At 52.9% G+C, this 15,493-nt stretch overlaps 2 protein-coding genes across 3 annotated transcripts; one reads left to right on the forward strand and one right to left on the reverse strand.

The window, feature by feature from the left end:
- Positions 1–3,768: 3,768 nt before the first annotated feature.
- Positions 3,769–6,599, forward strand: TNNC2 (troponin C2, fast skeletal type). Its single transcript, XM_066235092.1, has 6 exons — positions 3,769–3,888; positions 5,316–5,367; positions 5,507–5,650; positions 5,751–5,865; positions 6,023–6,159; positions 6,422–6,599. The coding sequence occupies exons 1-6, from the start codon at positions 3,886–3,888 to the stop codon at positions 6,451–6,453; spliced, it is 483 nt and encodes a 160-aa protein (XP_066091189.1). The 5' UTR covers positions 3,769–3,885; the 3' UTR covers positions 6,454–6,599.
- A 4,694-nt stretch (positions 6,600–11,293) lies between these two features.
- Positions 11,294–14,337, reverse strand: UBE2C (ubiquitin conjugating enzyme E2 C). Of its 2 annotated transcripts, none has more exons than XM_066235261.1 (6): positions 14,172–14,337; positions 13,605–13,632; positions 12,957–13,043; positions 12,135–12,339; positions 11,969–12,028; positions 11,294–11,550 (listed from the first exon to the last, which is right to left on the reverse strand). In XM_066235261.1, exons 1-6 carry the CDS (start codon positions 14,270–14,272, stop codon positions 11,492–11,494), a joined length of 540 nt encoding a protein of 179 aa, XP_066091358.1. In that variant the 5' UTR covers positions 14,273–14,337; the 3' UTR covers positions 11,294–11,491. The 2 variants fall into 2 exon arrangements, with proteins under 2 accessions (XP_066091358.1, XP_066091359.1); XM_066235262.1 differs by having other exon boundaries at positions 14,157–14,287.
- Between the last annotated feature and the right edge of the window lie 1,156 nt (positions 14,338–15,493).

The following is a 15,493-nucleotide window of genomic DNA, read 5'->3' on the forward strand; positions in this document are numbered from 1 at the left end:
ATGGTGCGGTATGTCCCCTGCCTCCAGCTTTCCTCTCAGTTCTTTCCTCCGAGACTCCCTGTCCGAAACCGTAGCTACGTCAGGGAAGTCTTTTCAGTCCGACCGAGTGCATTTGCTTTGGAGATGTCCGGAGCATTTCCACTTTACCTTTTTTGTCCGTGGCCGGACCTTGAGTTTTAGGACGCTAATACTCAAGTCTGACCACTCCGAGAACTGAGGGCAGCTGTGGGGGCACAGGAATCTCCCTCCCTAAGGAAGAAGAAACTGTTCTTCTCCGCTGTGGCCAGGCCACAGAACCCACTGAATTAGCCTCCTGAAGGGACTTTTGGTGTTAACACCCTCACCAATTTAACTATCGCCAAAAAAGCTGGGAACTGATTGGAGATCTCTTACATTCACGGCTTCTAATTATTCGCGCACCTGTCCTTAATCTCTGTGCCGCCTGTTCCACCGCGCAGGCCTTTTTCTGGCCAGAGAAACCTCACCTAAAATCTCTATTCCTAATCTTTCCTTCTCCGCGGACTCCAAACTCTCTCTCCCTCCTGTTTGACCCCCCCCCCAAAAAAAGGAAAAAAAAAACCCAGAAGGGTCCCTCAGAAGTCTGGTCTGGAACTTTCATTTAACAGATGGATATAGCCTGAGGCTCAGTCAGGGGAAGGAGCTTACCCTGGGTCATGCCAGCAGGGCCAGAATGAGGAGCTCTCCTAATGTCCTGTACTCTCTCTCCACTACTCTTAGAGGCTCAGTCAGGGGAAGGAGCTTACCCTGGGTCATGCCAGCAGGGCCAGAATGAGATCTCCTAATGTCCTGTACTCTCCACTACTCTTAGACTCTGTATGGATATCTTCCTTTGAGCCTCTGAGAGGTGGTCATCAAATTCATCCTTGCATCCATTCAGTAACAGGAAGCTCATTACCTGATGAGGTTGTCTGTTCCTGTTATCGGTCAACTGTGACTTTTAGGAACTTCCTCCTTATATGGAACCAGATGTCACTTAGTTCAGTTATTCTTAATTTTTATTTATTTATTTATTTTTTTACAGAGACAGAGAGAGTCAGAGAGAGGGATAGATAGGGACAGACAGACAGGAATGAAGAGAGATGAGAAACATCAATTATCAGTTTTTCGTTGTGACTTTAGTTGTTCATTGATTGCTTTCTCATATGTGCCTTGACCGTGCGGCTACAGCAGACTGAGTAACCCCTTGCTCGAGCCAGCGACCTTGGGTCCAAGCTGGTGAACTCTGCTCAAAGCAGATGAGTCTGCACTCAATCTGGCAACCTCGGGGTCTCAAACCTGGGTCCTCCACATCCCAGTCCGACATTCTATCCACTGTGCCACCGCCTGGTCAGGCTAGTTCAGTTATTCTTTAAAAGGACACATATTTACTGAACACTTGCAAAGTACCAGGTGTTGGGTGCTGGGGAATGCAATGGGTAAACAGAAAACTGTCTCTGGTCTGTGGATCTCAGAACAGGCTGCGATTTTGTGATATGCTCAGTGCTATGATTGAGGAAACTACTGGAGACCACCTGGGACTCCCTTAGCCTGGGTGTAGGGGAGGAGGGATCCTGGAGGAAGTGATGGTAAAGCTGAGATAGATGATCGGGAAGTAGGAAGATTAAGAAAGTGAAGATGGGCCTGACTGGTGGTGACACAGTGCATAGAGTGTTGACCTGGGGCACTGAGGTCCCAGGTTCAAAACCTCAAGATGAGCGTGGGCTCGTCTGGCTTGAGTGCAGGCTTGCCAGCTTGAGCGCAGGGTCACTAACAAGCCAAAGGTCACTGGCTTGAGCGGAAGGTTACTGGCTTGAGCCAAAGGTTACTGGCTTGAGCAAGGGGTCACTGGCTTAGCTTGAGCTCCCTGGTCAAGGCACATACGAAGAGCAATCAACAAACAACTAAAGTGATGAAACTACAAGTTGATGCTTCTCATCTCTCTCCCTTTCTCTCTCTCTCTCTCTCTCTTTCTCTCTCTCTCTCTCAAAAAAGGGCAGATGGGAATTTCTGGCAGAAAACAACCCCGCATGTGCCTGGAGGCTATACAGGATGGTGTTTGGAGCAGAGTAGCATGCAAGGTGGGGAGGGAAGAGGAGTGAGATTGGAGGGGTAAGTAGGGTCTTGCTTGAATGCACTGAGGTTGGACCTTACTACTTACTTCCCTGAATAAATGAAAAAACAAATTAATGAATAAATGATTGCCGAGAGTGCCACACCCTCTGTTCCAAAGGGATCAACTGGTTCCAATGTTTGTGTCCAAATTGGAATCCCCTAGGTGTTCTCGCCCCTTGGCCCTCTGCCTGGCTGGGAGAGACCTTATTTAGCCTGGCCTGGCTCCGCTGAGCTTTCCTTAGGAATGTCTATATATAGGGGAAGAAGGCAGCCCAGTTGTCACTGTCCATCTGCCTTCCTTGTGTCCAGCCCCCACTCATTGGCTCCAGCCTCTGCGCTCTGATGTCTCAGTGCTCTTTCTCTGGCCTTAGCCATTGACCATGAAACTTGCCCACCCCCAACACCCAGCCTGGACCCTGTGGATTCTCAGGCAGGCTCCCTTTGGACCTAACTTGATCTACCCACCTCTTCACTCTCCAGATGGCCAGCTGTGTGCCTCCAGGCTTCCTCACTGAGCTCCAGCAAGGGACCACCTACCCCATTACCTATTTAGGGAAACTTCCCCTGGCTCCCCTCCTCCCCCAAAAAGTGAATCCCAAATATCCTTTCCCTGGAGAAGGTAAACTTGAGAAAAGTCTCTGTTTTTAATGTTGATTTCTCTTCCAAGTGCACACCCTATATCCTGGACCCCTGCGTACATTTCTCCTTCTGCCTGGGCCCCCCAAGGCAGAAGGTCCCAACTTTCTATCGGTAAGCATGAATAAGAATTGCCAACATGGGGCCTGACCCGTGGGGGTGCAGTGGATAAAGCGTCGACCTGGAAATGCTGAGGTCACCGGTTCGAAACCCTGGGCTTGCCTGGTCAAGGCACATATGGGAGTTGATGCTTCCAGCTCTTCCCCCCTGTCTTTCTCTCCTCTCTCTCTCTCCTCTCTAAAATGAGTAAATAAAAATATTAAAAAAAGAAAAAGAATTGCCAACATGATTATGATTTACAAAGCTCCCCAATAAAAAGGGAATAAAAATAGTTGCCACCTCATAGGATGAGTACTATTATAGATGAGATCATGTGGTAAAAATGTTTAGCACAGTGTGTGGCACATCATAGAGGTTCAATAACTGTGGCTGTCACTTTCTTCTCCTCCTGTCCACTGCCCCTTATCATGGTTCAAAGACAGGACATTCCAATTGCCTATGTAACTGGCACAAGCTAAGTGATTTGTATCTGGGCTCCCATATGCCACAGTCTCTCTGTGAGGGAAGTTATGACTAGCCCCGTCTCACAGATAAGGAAACTGAAGCTCAGAGCAGCATTGCCACCTGTCTAAGGTTACACATGGATCTTGGGTTTCAGATTTCAGGGCTTGTGCTCTCCCCATTCCACCATGTACCTTCACTTTTCTCTATTCTCATCATCCTTACCCATCTTGGAACAAGTGTACTTCTTGAGGTTGCTAAGGCAGTGGAGCAGGGCGGGTTCTCCTCATAAGAATCTAGGACGTCAAGGCCTGCCACCTGCTCCAAGTCTTCAATTTCTCTGCAAGGGCCCTTGGCTAAATTAGGTAATGGGCTAGGACACTGAGACAAGTGGCGGTGGGGGGGCTCACCGATCCCAGGATCTGATTGGCCAGGGCATCCAGTCCTGAGGAGCAGGGAGGTGGGAGGAGAGGGTGTCCCTACAAATCCCAAGGGCTGGAACAGGCTAGAACATCTTTGGGTGGTGGAGTGCAGAGGAGGTGGCCCATTACAGAAGAGTCCCTGTGACCAGCAACCATGGTAAGGACAAGAAGGGACTTCATTCTTTTGCTTGTTGGAGCACTTCTGGGCCTCTTTCAGACCGGATCTGGGTGCTCTGTGTGGCAGTAACTTAAACATTTGAAGGTGGAATGTGATGGTTCCTGAAGCCCAGGAGGAAGCCTGGGAAGAAAGCCTTGGCCTTCTCTGGGAAGGGCAGGCTGGGATGTTCCAGGCACTGATCCTCAAAGTGTGCCGATTCCCCGCAGATCTTCTGAGACTGCCAGCAATCTTGGTCACAGAACTGTGATCAAGTCTCAGCTTGTGTCTACCTTAGCTTGGTGGAGATGGGGACCCTGAGGGCCAGCGTGGGTCATCCAGTGGCAAGAAGCCTGGCCAAGCCCTCCTGTGGGCTGGAAGCCTGGCCAAGCCCTCCTGTGGCCAGCAAGAGAAAGGCCCCTCTGGAAGATGGGAAGTCTGCGGGGCCTCAAGCCAGCTCAGGTGCAGGACTCCAGGGGCTCCCAAGTTGATGAGAAGGGCCGGTGATGACAGACCAGAGTTAGAGACCTCAGCCTCCCAGACAGGGGTTTTGATTGGAGCTGTCATCTTCCTCTGAGACCCCCCTCCTCCCCACTGCACTTCAAGGAGTAACTAAACCCAGGAGGCCAGCTGCTATTGCCCTCGCCAGACTAAAATTAGCCAGCCCTCCTGACGTGGGCACAGAGGAGGGGAGGTGGGTGGGGGGCAAGAAGGAGGGCCAGCACCCCGCAAGCTGAACTCCTTGGCTGCCTCAGCCTTTCCCAAAGACCCCTACCCAGATGCAACCAGAAACCCCACAGAAATCTTATTTTTACCTCCACAAAGCCCCCATCACGTTCTGCCCGGCCGGAGTGGCATTTACTCCAGTGACTGCACCATCTCTGCAAGTTCCCAGAAGGGAGGGATGATGTGTCTGACTCTGCTTGGTGGTCCCAGTGCCTAGTCTATGGCCTGACACTGAGTAGGTGCTCCATAACTTGCTATTGCATCATTAATTTAGAACACTTTTTTGAGCACCCATTGAAGTACTAGGCACAGGTAGGAAGCTAGGGAAAATGGGAATATCATGCAGGAATAGTGTCCACTTTACAAAGTCCGTTCACAGCGCTGATTTCATTTCACCTCTGAAAAGTTGGTTGAGAAGAGGTGAGGGGATGAGGGGACATTAAGCGACTTGTCCAAGGTTACTGGAGGGCTCCTGTTTGACCGCTGATTGCTAAGTGAGAGGGCCTTGGGGATCACCTGTGTCCTCCCTAGCTCTCTGGAACTGGGCTTTGGGGGCCGAAGGCACAGGCAGAAGGGGTGGCTAGTTTGGAGTGGTTCTCCGGAGGACCAAGGGGCACTTACAGAGATGAGGGTTGACAACGAGGTTAAGGCACAATGCGCCCCAGGCCTGCTCCTTCCGCTCTCTGACTCCGTGTCTTCTGCAGACGGACCAGCAGGCTGAGGCCCGGTCCTACCTCAGCGAGGAGATGATCGCTGGTGAGTGTGGGTGGGCAGGCTGGCTGTTGGGTGATGTGTGCAGGGATGCTCCGTGCCTGGGTAGGATGGGAGGGTAGTAGATGGGAAGCTGACAGTACAGCCAAGCTCACTCCGCCCTTTGCCTTCCTTCCTCTGGCAGAGTTCAAGGCCGCCTTTGACATGTTTGACGCTGATGGTGGCGGTGACATCAGCGTCAAGGAGTTGGGGACAGTGATGAGGATGCTGGGCCAAACACCCACCAAAGAGGAGTTGGACGCCATCATTGAGGAGGTGGACGAGGATGGTGAGCTGGTAGCCCTCCGAGGCAGGGCGCGAGGGCGGTGGGCAGAGGCGAGCATCCAGGCACCCGGGACTCGGGTTCACTCACCGCCTGTTTCCCTCAGGCAGCGGCACCATCGACTTCGAGGAGTTCTTGGTCATGATGGTGCGCCAGATGAAAGAGGACGCGAAGGGGAAGAGCGAGGAGGAGCTGGCCGAGTGTTTCCGCATCTTTGACAGGTGCGCTGGGGGCCTGGGAGCCGAGGCCGGCGCTGGGCAGTGCGCGCCTGGCCAGCAGGGCGCAGAGGTTCTCGGGGTGAGCAGGGTGCAGGAGGGGGCGTCATGCCTGGCAAGCCCCTGCCCGCCCTGAGCCCCGCCCTGTCCCTCCGCCCCGAAGGAACGCAGACGGCTACATCGATGCGGAGGAGCTGGCTGAGATCTTCAGGTCCTCCGGCGAGCACGTGACAGACGAGGAGATCGAATCCTTGATGAAAGACGGGGATAAGAACAACGATGGCCGCATTGACTTCGACGGTGAGGGCCGCGGGAGCGTGGGGAGCCGGGGCCACGGGGCCACGTGGGAGCGTCCGGGGCGGAGCTGGGCGGAGCCTGACCAAGTTCCTCCCACGGGCACGTCGGGAGCTGCGGCCGGATTTGTCCAATTTATCATTCCGCGCCTGAGCACCCCCTTGGCGTGGCCGGAGCCCCGGCCGGACGCACCGTCCCCTGACCTGCACCCGCCGCGCAGGGCTCCGCGTCCCGAGGGGACCCCGACAGCCTGTTCCTCTTCCCGCAGAGTTCCTGAAGATGATGGAGGGCGTGCAGTAAGAAGTCGGCCCTCATCCCCACCGAGACCGCGTGGCCCTCGGGAGTGGGGGCTCTGCCCCGCCCCGTGTCATTCCCCGCCCGGGAGGGCGGCGCGGCCACTTCTGGGATCCCCCTCTAGAATGAATAAAAGCAACCGTTGCAAAGTGCATGGTCTGAGTGAGGGGAGTACGAAAGAGCGGGTGTCAAGAGCCCCCTGGCTGGGTCGCCGTCGGGGGCTTCATCCCAGCTTGCCCCCTACCCCCACCCCAGCGAACAGCCTCGGGATGCGGCAGGGAGCAGGGGCCCAGGGCAAGGCCGCGTTGGACGCGCTTGGCCAAGTTCGAGGCCGGCGGCCCGCAGCTGGCGCTGGGCGTGGGTAGCCTAGTGCACCCGCTGCGGTGGCGCCTGGCGCTGCAGGAGGAAGCCGCAGGGGTTTCGATCTGAGTCAGGTCGAGCCTCCGGCCCGCGGAGGTTGTGGGGGACCGCGGGTAGGGTGAAGGCTCGGCAGGAGGCTGGGCCTGGGGGAGGAGGGCCGAAGCTGCTTTCTTTCCCCATTGCCCCTTCCTTTCTGGAGCCTTTGGGTCTTGGGCGCAGGCTCCCGGGCTGGGAATGGGGGCGTGGGTGTCCACCCATCCCAGACAGCATTAGTCCCGCTTGACCTTTTCCACTTGGTCTGTTCTGAGAGATTATAGGGCTCCGTGCTGGCGAAGGTAGGAGAGGGTGGGGACACTCAACCAAGAAGGAGATTCTGACCTCTTCTACACTGGATCCTTGCCTTCGCCTTGTCTTCCTGCCTTCAGCCTCCTCCAGTGCGTTCAACTTGGGGCCATCAGCGTGATCTAGCTAAAATGAAATCTGATCTGGCCACTCCCCTGCTAAAAGTCTTCCAAGGCTCCCATTGCTACTAGAATCAAATCCAAACTTTCCTCCCCTCCCTCGCTTCCCATAGTCGCCCCTCCCCCTTCTGGGCTCCAGCCACGCTGGGCAATTAATCATTCCTGCTATGGGGAGTGGGGATGCCCTTTCAAGCCTTTGGGCCTTTGCACATGCTGTTCTCCCTCCTTGGAATGCCCTTCCTCTTCTAACAAGCCTGGCAAATTCTTCACCCCAGCTCAGATACCATCGTCTACTCCTTTGATACCTGTCCTCACTGGCTGCCGGCTGGCTGCCATAGTCCTTTGTACATAACCCAATTATAGCAGGCGCCAGGTCCAGGCTAATTAAGTGCAGTGGTAGTTTAGCCTTAGTCAGGCTACCTGAGTTTGAATCTTCACTGCCAGTAACAAATTAAACCATTCCGTGCTTCAGTTTCCTAATCTGTATAATGGGGATAATGATGGTACTTACCTCACAGGGTTGTGAGAATGAGTTCATGTGTGCAAAGTGCTTAGAACAGAACCTGGCACATAGTTTGAGCATTTAATATATTAGTGTTATTAATACCATTATTATCGTCATTCTTAAAACATTGAGCTTCAGTGTCATTCATTGCTACAGGCCTCCATCTCCAACTCCTTTGTGTTCTCACCTCCCATTCATGTTTCCTACCTAGGTTTTGTTCCTATTCAGGGTCAGTGCTGGAGGTTAGTAATCATTATGATTGAGTGCCTCTGTGTGCTGTACCCTGTGCCTTGCAGGTTTTGTCCCATTTGTTTGTTTAGAGAGAGGCAGGGAGGTCCTGACCGTTTGGCTTAGTGGTAGAGCGTTGGCCCAGCATGTGGATGTTCTGGGTTTAATTCCAGGTCAGGGCACACAGGAGAAGTGCCCATCTGCTTCTGCACCTCTTCTCCTCTCACTTCTCTCTTTCTCTCTTCCCCTCCTGCAGCCATGGGATTGGAGTGCAAGGGGATTGGAGTGCTGGAGCCAGCGACCTTGGGTCCAAGCTGGTGAGCTTTTTGCTCAAGCCAGATGAGCCCTGCTCAAGCTGGCGACCTTGGGGTCTCGAACCTGGGTCCTTCCTCATCCCAGTCTGACACTCCATCCACTGCACCATCACCTGGTCAGGCAAGGAAAGCTTTCTAGAGAAAGATTGGACCACAAGGCCAGAATAAGAAAGCACACTCCTAGGAAAGCAAGTTCAGGGGGATGGGCAGAAGGGGAGGGGTAAGACTGGTGAAGTAGCACAGATATCGGGTCACCAAGGGTTTGTAAGGCCCTATTAAAATGTTTCAGTTTTGGTTCTAGCCAATTGGCCCAGCCTGTGGAAGACTCCTGGTCCCCTCAGGCCCTGGGCACTGAGGATGGCTCCATGGTCTCTGTCTCAGGTGCTAAAAATAGCTCAGTTGCCAAGCAACAGAGCAGCCCCAGATGGGCAGAGCATTGCCTGGTAGGGGACTTGCTGGGTGGATCCCAGTCAGGGTGCATGGGGGAGTCATCTCTGCCTCCCCTCCTCTCACTGAATAAAAAAAGAAAAAAGAAAAAAAAAGAGAGAGAGGCAAGGAGAGAGACGGAGAGACCGGAACAGTATGTGCCCTGACCAGGGATCAAAACAGCTATCTCTGTGCTTTGGGATGATGCTCCAACCAATTGAGCTATCTGGCCAGGGTTTAGGCATCATCCCATTTACCCACACAATCCCAGAGGCACACGATCTAATGATCTCCATTTTACAGGTGGGGAGACTAAGGCCTCATGAGGTGAAGCACACAGGCACATGGCTAATAGCCTGTCCCTCTATGGTGGAAACAGGAACAAGGCTCTTAGCTCTGATGGCATTTACCTGTTGACAGTTCTACCTGGATGTCCTGAGTACTTCAGACTGGCCCTGCCCTAAACTGATAAGCTCCGTTACTCCTCCATCTTGCTCTCCAATGTTCCCTCTCGGGGATGGGGCCCTGAGGGATGGGTCCTATGTCAGGAATCCCACAGCCCATTTCCCACCTCTAATTACTTGCTGGGCCCTGCTACTTTCTACCTCCTTATCGTTTCCTCCCTCCTCTCCATGCCCACTCAGTGTCATAACTCAGGCCTCGGTCGTTGTGTACCAGGCTGTTGATAACAATAGTTAACCTTCTCCCCACTTACTTCCCAGACAGATGGTAGCCAGAGGGATCTTTCTAAAACCAAATCTGATCATGTCACTGTCCTGTTCAAGACTTCATTAGTTGCCAGTTGCCCTCAAGATAAAACCCAAACTTTTTTTTTTGGTATTTTTTCCAAAGTGAGAAGTGGTGGGAGGGCGGTGGGAGAGGCAGACAGACAGACTCCCACATGTGCCTGATGGAAATCCACCTGGCATGCCCACCAGGGAGCGATGCTCTGCCCATCTGGGGCGTTGCTCTGCTGCAACCAGAGCCATTCTAGTGCCTGAGGCAGAGGCCATGGAGCCGTATTCAGGTCTTCAGCGCCCGGGGCCAACTTTGCTCCCACGGAGCCTTGGCTGCAGGAGGGGAGAGGTAGAAAGGGGAGGGGGGGGGGGAAAGAGAGGGGGAAGGGTGGAGAAGCAGATGGGAGCTTCTCCTGTGTGCCCTGACCAGAAATCGAACCCGGGACTTCCATAGGCTGGGCCAATTGGCTAGAACCAAAACTGAAACATTTTAATAGGGCCTTACAAACCCTTGGTGACCCGATATCTGTGCTACTTCACCAGTCTTACCCCTCCCCTTCTGCCCATCCCCCTGAACTTGCTTTCCTAGGAGTGTGCTTTCTTATTCTGGCCTTGTGGTCCAATCTTTCTCTAGAAAGCTTTCCTTGCCTGACCAGGTGATGGTGCAGTGGATAGAGTGTCGGACTGGGATGAGGAAGGACCCAGGTTCGAGACCCCAAGGTCGCCAGCTTGAGCAGGGCTCATCTGGCTTGAGCAAAAAGCTCACCAGCTTGGACCCAAGGTCGCTGGCTCCAGCAAGGGTTTACTCGGTCTGCTGAAGGCCCCCGGTCAAGGCACATATGAGAAAGCAATCAATGAACAACTAAGGTGTCTCAACAAAAAACTAATGATTGATGCTTCTCATCTCTCTCCGTTCCTGTCTGTCCCTATCTATCCCTCTCTCTGTCCCTGTTAAAAAAAAAAAAGCTTTCCTTGACCCTCCTAGTCCTTGTTAGGTGACCCACCTCTTAGCTTTCCTAGCAACATGGGAGTCCAGCACCCCACATTTACCGAGGGCTCACTACATGTCAGGCATTGTTCTAAGATTCTATCTCCTAACCAGTAAGGTAGCTACTCATGTTTCCATCTTACAAAGAGGTTAAGTCTAAATGCCCAAAGTCCAGGGCCTGTGGCTGGCCAGTGGAAAGTTGGCCTGAAGGGCTGGGGACTTGGGCCCCTGGGTGCAGCAGCTGGAAGTGAATGTGCCCCTTTGGAGCTTGGGGTCATCTGTGTGGGACATGGAGCAAGGGGGCAGTCGAGCTCAGTCTTGAGGGCTCTGACAGGGACAGGGCTTTCTTTGGTCGTCTCTCCAGGTCCTGGGCCTCCTGAAGGATGACCCATGCTTTTTCCTTCCTATTTTGGGCCAGAGCACCTACTGTTAGAAGGTAGGTGGCTGGCCCTGCGCAGCCCACCCTCCAGCCTATGGTCTGGTTCAGCCTCAGCTGCAACACAGCTGGGGCGGCTCCAACATTTAGTAACACTCCTGAGGCACAGCACAACACCAAAGAAATAGGCATTTTGTGACACCTACTTTATAGACGAGGAAACCGGCGTAGAGTCATATAACTGCTAAGGTCACAAGGGAACAGATCCTAGCCACCCAACTGCTCGGCCTTACAGCCTGGACATCCCAAAGGAACAATGCTTCTCCCTGGAGAGAGGAGCAGGGCCATGAGCCAGATCCGTGGAGCCTGATGGCTCCCCATGGCAGAGCACTTCCAACTCCAGGGTAACTTAACTACAAGATAGCAACTTTTAAAAAACAAAAAAAGAACAAAAAACCCAAAATGTATTTATTTAATATAGTCACCACAGGGGCTCAACCAGAGACTTAATTAAAAAAACAACAACAAATAAAACAGATAAGACACCACAGCTGAAGATACAGAGTCCTGTACAGAAGTCAAGGCAAGGACAGACCATCTAAGGAAAAAATAAAAAGACAGCACAAGGACAGAGACCGGACAGCTCGGGTCAGGGGTCTTGGCTGGAGACCTGTTTTGCGTAGGTTTCTTGCAGGTACTTCTTAAAGGCTGGAAGAGAACAGGCAGGTTCTGGTGAGTGACGGGGACAGGAGTTAAGGGGGCAGACGGCAGCGGGGATGCACAGGTGGGCAGAGTTTAGGGGGAGTCCTAGAACAACCCGTTCTCCCTCCGATGCCCACCCAGTCAGGTCTCCTGGATGGGCTCTTCTTCCCCTGGGACTGGGGAGGGGACTAGGGAGCCTTAGTGAGCAAGTCTGATTTGCACACATCAGATGACCCTGAACCCACATTAATGTGGAAAAGGTTAATTTTCTGATTTTATATCAAACGGGCAAACCAGAAACACCAAGGCAGAGGGTAGGACTGGCTTCCCCGAGGACAAATTCCCAAGCCACTGAAATCCTTTTGTTTGAGTGAGTTCGAAGGCTGGGGAGGGATCGCTTGGTGCCAGAGGAGGAAGGACCCACCTGTGGGGTTTTTCCAGAGCTCAGCAGCATGTGTGTTCAGTGGGCTGTCAATGTTGGGTTCTGCGGGTGAAGAGAACAAGAACGGTCAAGGGGGCGGAAGAGGGTGCCTGGGGGAAGTCCTGAGAGGTTCCCAGGCTGCAGGGGAGGGGCTAGTTCCAGAAGTCACCTCCTAGCAGGCTCTGGATGGAGAGCAGGATGGTCCTGACGTCATACAGGGCAGACCACTTGTCCTTTAGGATATCCAGGCAGATGTTACCCTGGGTGTCCACGTTGGGGTGGTAGCAGGGTGTGAGGAACTTCACTGTGGGCGCGTTGTATGGGTAGCCACTGGGGAACTCTAGGGAGAGCTTATACCTTAAGTCTTCATACACCTGGCATTGGAGAAACGGGGGAGTAAGTGTGTCACCCTGAACCACGTAGCTCAGCCCAAGATCCACACAGAGGTTGGCTGGGATTTTTGGGTTTTTCTGAGACCCGACAGCAGACAGTCTTACACAGGGTCTGGTGCTTTCTCGCATACCTAGTAGGGACATCAGGGATCCTTTGACCTAAGGGTTGTACACTGGCACCCTGAGGGGTTACCACAGCTGTGCTTTTTAGTCCAATTAGATTATTAGTAGCCAACGCGTAAAAGTTAGGAGATTTGGGGCATACATCTAGTGTTCTGACTTCTCTTAAACCGTATGTGCAGCAATGGGAAGGTGCCACCTGGAGCCTTGTACCCTGTCATCGGTCAAAGTTCCTGCTTGTCCTCCATTCTCTTCCTTGCTGTCTGGCCCCCTGGGAATCTAAGATGGACAGCCTTGTTTTAAATCTACCTTCTTACTTACTGTACAAAAAGGGAGACCAGGGCCACAGGCTCAGAGCACAGGGGAAGGTCCTGCCTGTCTACAGCCTGGAAGCAGCCCCAGCACTTGAATTATTTCACCTCCCACCTCTCCCCACACCCAGCAGTCATGTCCACCTACTACAACCACCCTACACTTACTGTGCCAGCTGCTCCATGGATGGTCCCCACCCATTTGAAAAGGTTGTCTGATTCAGGGAAGGCAGAAATTCCTTTGTCACCAGACATCTGGGGAGGAAACGCAAACTCAGTGGGCTGCCAAAACCTCCTAGGACTAGCGGGTGAGCCCCTACTCCTTAATCCCATCACATTCAGATCCACATTAAAGCCATCAGACAAAACTGATAGGCTTTTCTGAGAAAGTGGTTAGGCCCCTGCTCTCTTGGGATTATAAAGGTTCAAAGCCAGGCTAAAGAGGGAAGCATTATGCAGGGAAACAGAAGGCATCTCTGTACCCACTATCTTGTTGGTTCCTGGGAATTCAATCCATTGTGCTATTGAGTGCAGATTCTACGCAAAGCCCAGAGACTATTCACAGACTAGGGAGGTATAGGGGAAGGCCTTGTATGGCTTCTGGGAACTATTTCAGAGATAACTGCATTGTGGGGAGATTGGATTAGGAGTAGAGATTGCTGGAAGAACTTCCCAGAAGAGGGGGAACTGGATTCATCTTTATACCCTTGTGTCAAGCAAGGAGCCTGATGTGGGAAAGGAGGCTACTGAGGAGTGAGTGCAAAGTGGGAAGGTGGCCCTCTGGCTGGGAATCTGGGCAGGTAGTCAGTCACTCACCATGAGGGTCATCAGCTCCTGCTGTAACCTGCAAAACAGAGCATTCGGAGTCACCTGGAAGTCTGGATGGGCCAGAACCTCCAGATGGTCTCACCTCCTCCTACACCAATCTCTGGAGGAGCTGTCATTGAGGGTCCCCCTTACCTTGGGGTTAGACTCAGCTTGGTGGCTCACTCCCATTTCCACAGGAGGGTCCGGGGGAGTTCTTACCCTCCCTACTCCTAGACTTACAGCACGGTTCTTGCGCGTTCTTAACCCCCCACTGTCCCTCTGGCGTCTCTCCCCGTGCCAGATCTCAACATTTTTCTCCACCACCGCCACACAAAGCATAGAGAGTCCCTCCCCTCGCCCATTTCCATCTTGGCCCATCGGCAGATGATCCTGGAGCGTCCCTACACCTTCCGTCCTCCTTCGGGAGGATCTCTAAGACCCAGCCCGACCTCCTAGTGTGCCCCCATCTCCCATATCTCAGCCGTTCCAGGAGGCGAGGGGGTCGTCCCGGAAGTCTTTGCTCTCGGCCCCCTGCCCAGGGCGTGCCAGGACCGGCCTTACCTCCGCACCACTCACCTCTTGCCCACGGGGCCCCGGGCGGCGCCCCCGCTGGGCTCGGCTCCTTTACGAGCGGCAGCGACGCTGGCGGCGGCTGGGTCGCGGTTCTGTGAGGCCATCCGGGAAGCGCTAGCAGGTACACAGAAACTCCGAGAGCACTACTGTAACTGCAGGACTGCGGGCCCGCCCGCTCGCGTTTGAATTGTAACCCTTCGGCAGCGTCGGCCAATCAGAAGCTCGCCTGGGTTTGATCCAGCCAATGGGACTCGGTGAAGGGCTGTCACCGTGCAACTGCTAGACTCACCCACCAGCGAACCACTACTGAGCGGCGGGAATCCTGTTTCTGAGGGGTGATTGGCTGGAGAGGCTGCCATTAAAACGAATCTGCAGTGGATTGGTGGCCTTTGGAAAACGGCGACCATTAAAGGGCTAAAAAAAAAAAAAAAAAAAAAAAAAAAAAAATCCACATGGGGCGAACCTCTAAACGCCAGGCTGCCAGCGGCAGGATTCCACACTCCCAGCCAAGAACCCTACCCCCAAGGAAAAGGCGAGTCTCTAATCTTGTCGCGGTGCCGGCACCATTCCCTGGAACCGGAAACCACTGCCTCTCCCCGTCTGTCCTGGGCCCATAGTGAGGGGGAAGACTTGAGACGGATGGCAATCGAGCAGTAGACTCCGTTAGAAAACAGGTTCATAGGTTGCCTCTCTACATAATTTAATATTTTCACCTATAAAATGGGGATAACACACTGCTCACAAAAACTAGATGATATTTTATCGCTTCATACTCATTTTGAAATATCCCCTAAGTTTTGTGAGTATAAAAGCCACTCTGAATTTTTCTTCTGGTCTGTCATCAAACCAACCTGGTGCCACCCATACAGTCTACTTCCATATCTTAGTTGGGTGAAGAAATAGGAAATACAGGGATAGAGAGGTGTGCAAGGTATTACCAGCTTCATCTCATAAAGCAATATATTTATATATGTGCATAGGGCAGCAGGACCTTCCCGGGTCTGATCTGGGAGTGGAGAGGGATACCTGGCTCTTTTATTCCATTACCTACTTCTTTTTCTTTCTTTCTTTTTTTTTTTTTTAACAGATTCAGAGAGAGAGTCAGAGAGAGGGATAGATAGGGACATTCAGGAACGGAGAGAGATGAGAAGCATCAATCATCAGTTTTTCGTGGCGACACCTTAGTTGTTCATTGATTGCTTTCTCATATGTGTCTTGACTGCGGGCCCTCAGCAGACTGAGTAACTCCTTGCTCGAGCCATCAACCTTGGGTCTAAGCTGGTGAGCTTTTTTTTTGCTTAAACCAGATGAGCCTGCGCTCAAGC

This window comes from Saccopteryx bilineata, chromosome 6 (genome assembly GCF_036850765.1).
Source record: "Saccopteryx bilineata isolate mSacBil1 chromosome 6, mSacBil1_pri_phased_curated, whole genome shotgun sequence".
NCBI classification, from domain to species: Eukaryota; Metazoa; Chordata; class Mammalia; order Chiroptera; family Emballonuridae; genus Saccopteryx; species Saccopteryx bilineata.

Coding starts and splice junctions, on each gene's coding strand:
- TNNC2 (XM_066235092.1), top strand. Junction 5,651..5,750: donor TGAGGAGGTGGACGAGGATG/GTGAGCTGGTAG, acceptor TGTTTCCCTCAG/GCAGCGGCACCATCGACTTC. Junction 6,160..6,421: donor TGGCCGCATTGACTTCGACG/GTGAGGGCCGCG, acceptor CTCTTCCCGCAG/AGTTCCTGAAGATGATGGAG.
- UBE2C (XM_066235261.1), bottom strand. CDS start 14,272: ATGGCCTCACAGAACCGCGACCCAGCCGCCGCCAGCGTCGCTGCCGCT. Junction 13,044..13,604: donor AGGAGCTGATGACCCTCATG/GTGAGTGACTGA, acceptor TTTCCTCCCCAG/ATGTCTGGTGACAAAGGAAT. Junction 12,340..12,956: donor TCCATGGAGCAGCTGGCACA/GTAAGTGTAGGG, acceptor CTCCAATGCCAG/GTGTATGAAGACTTAAGGTA.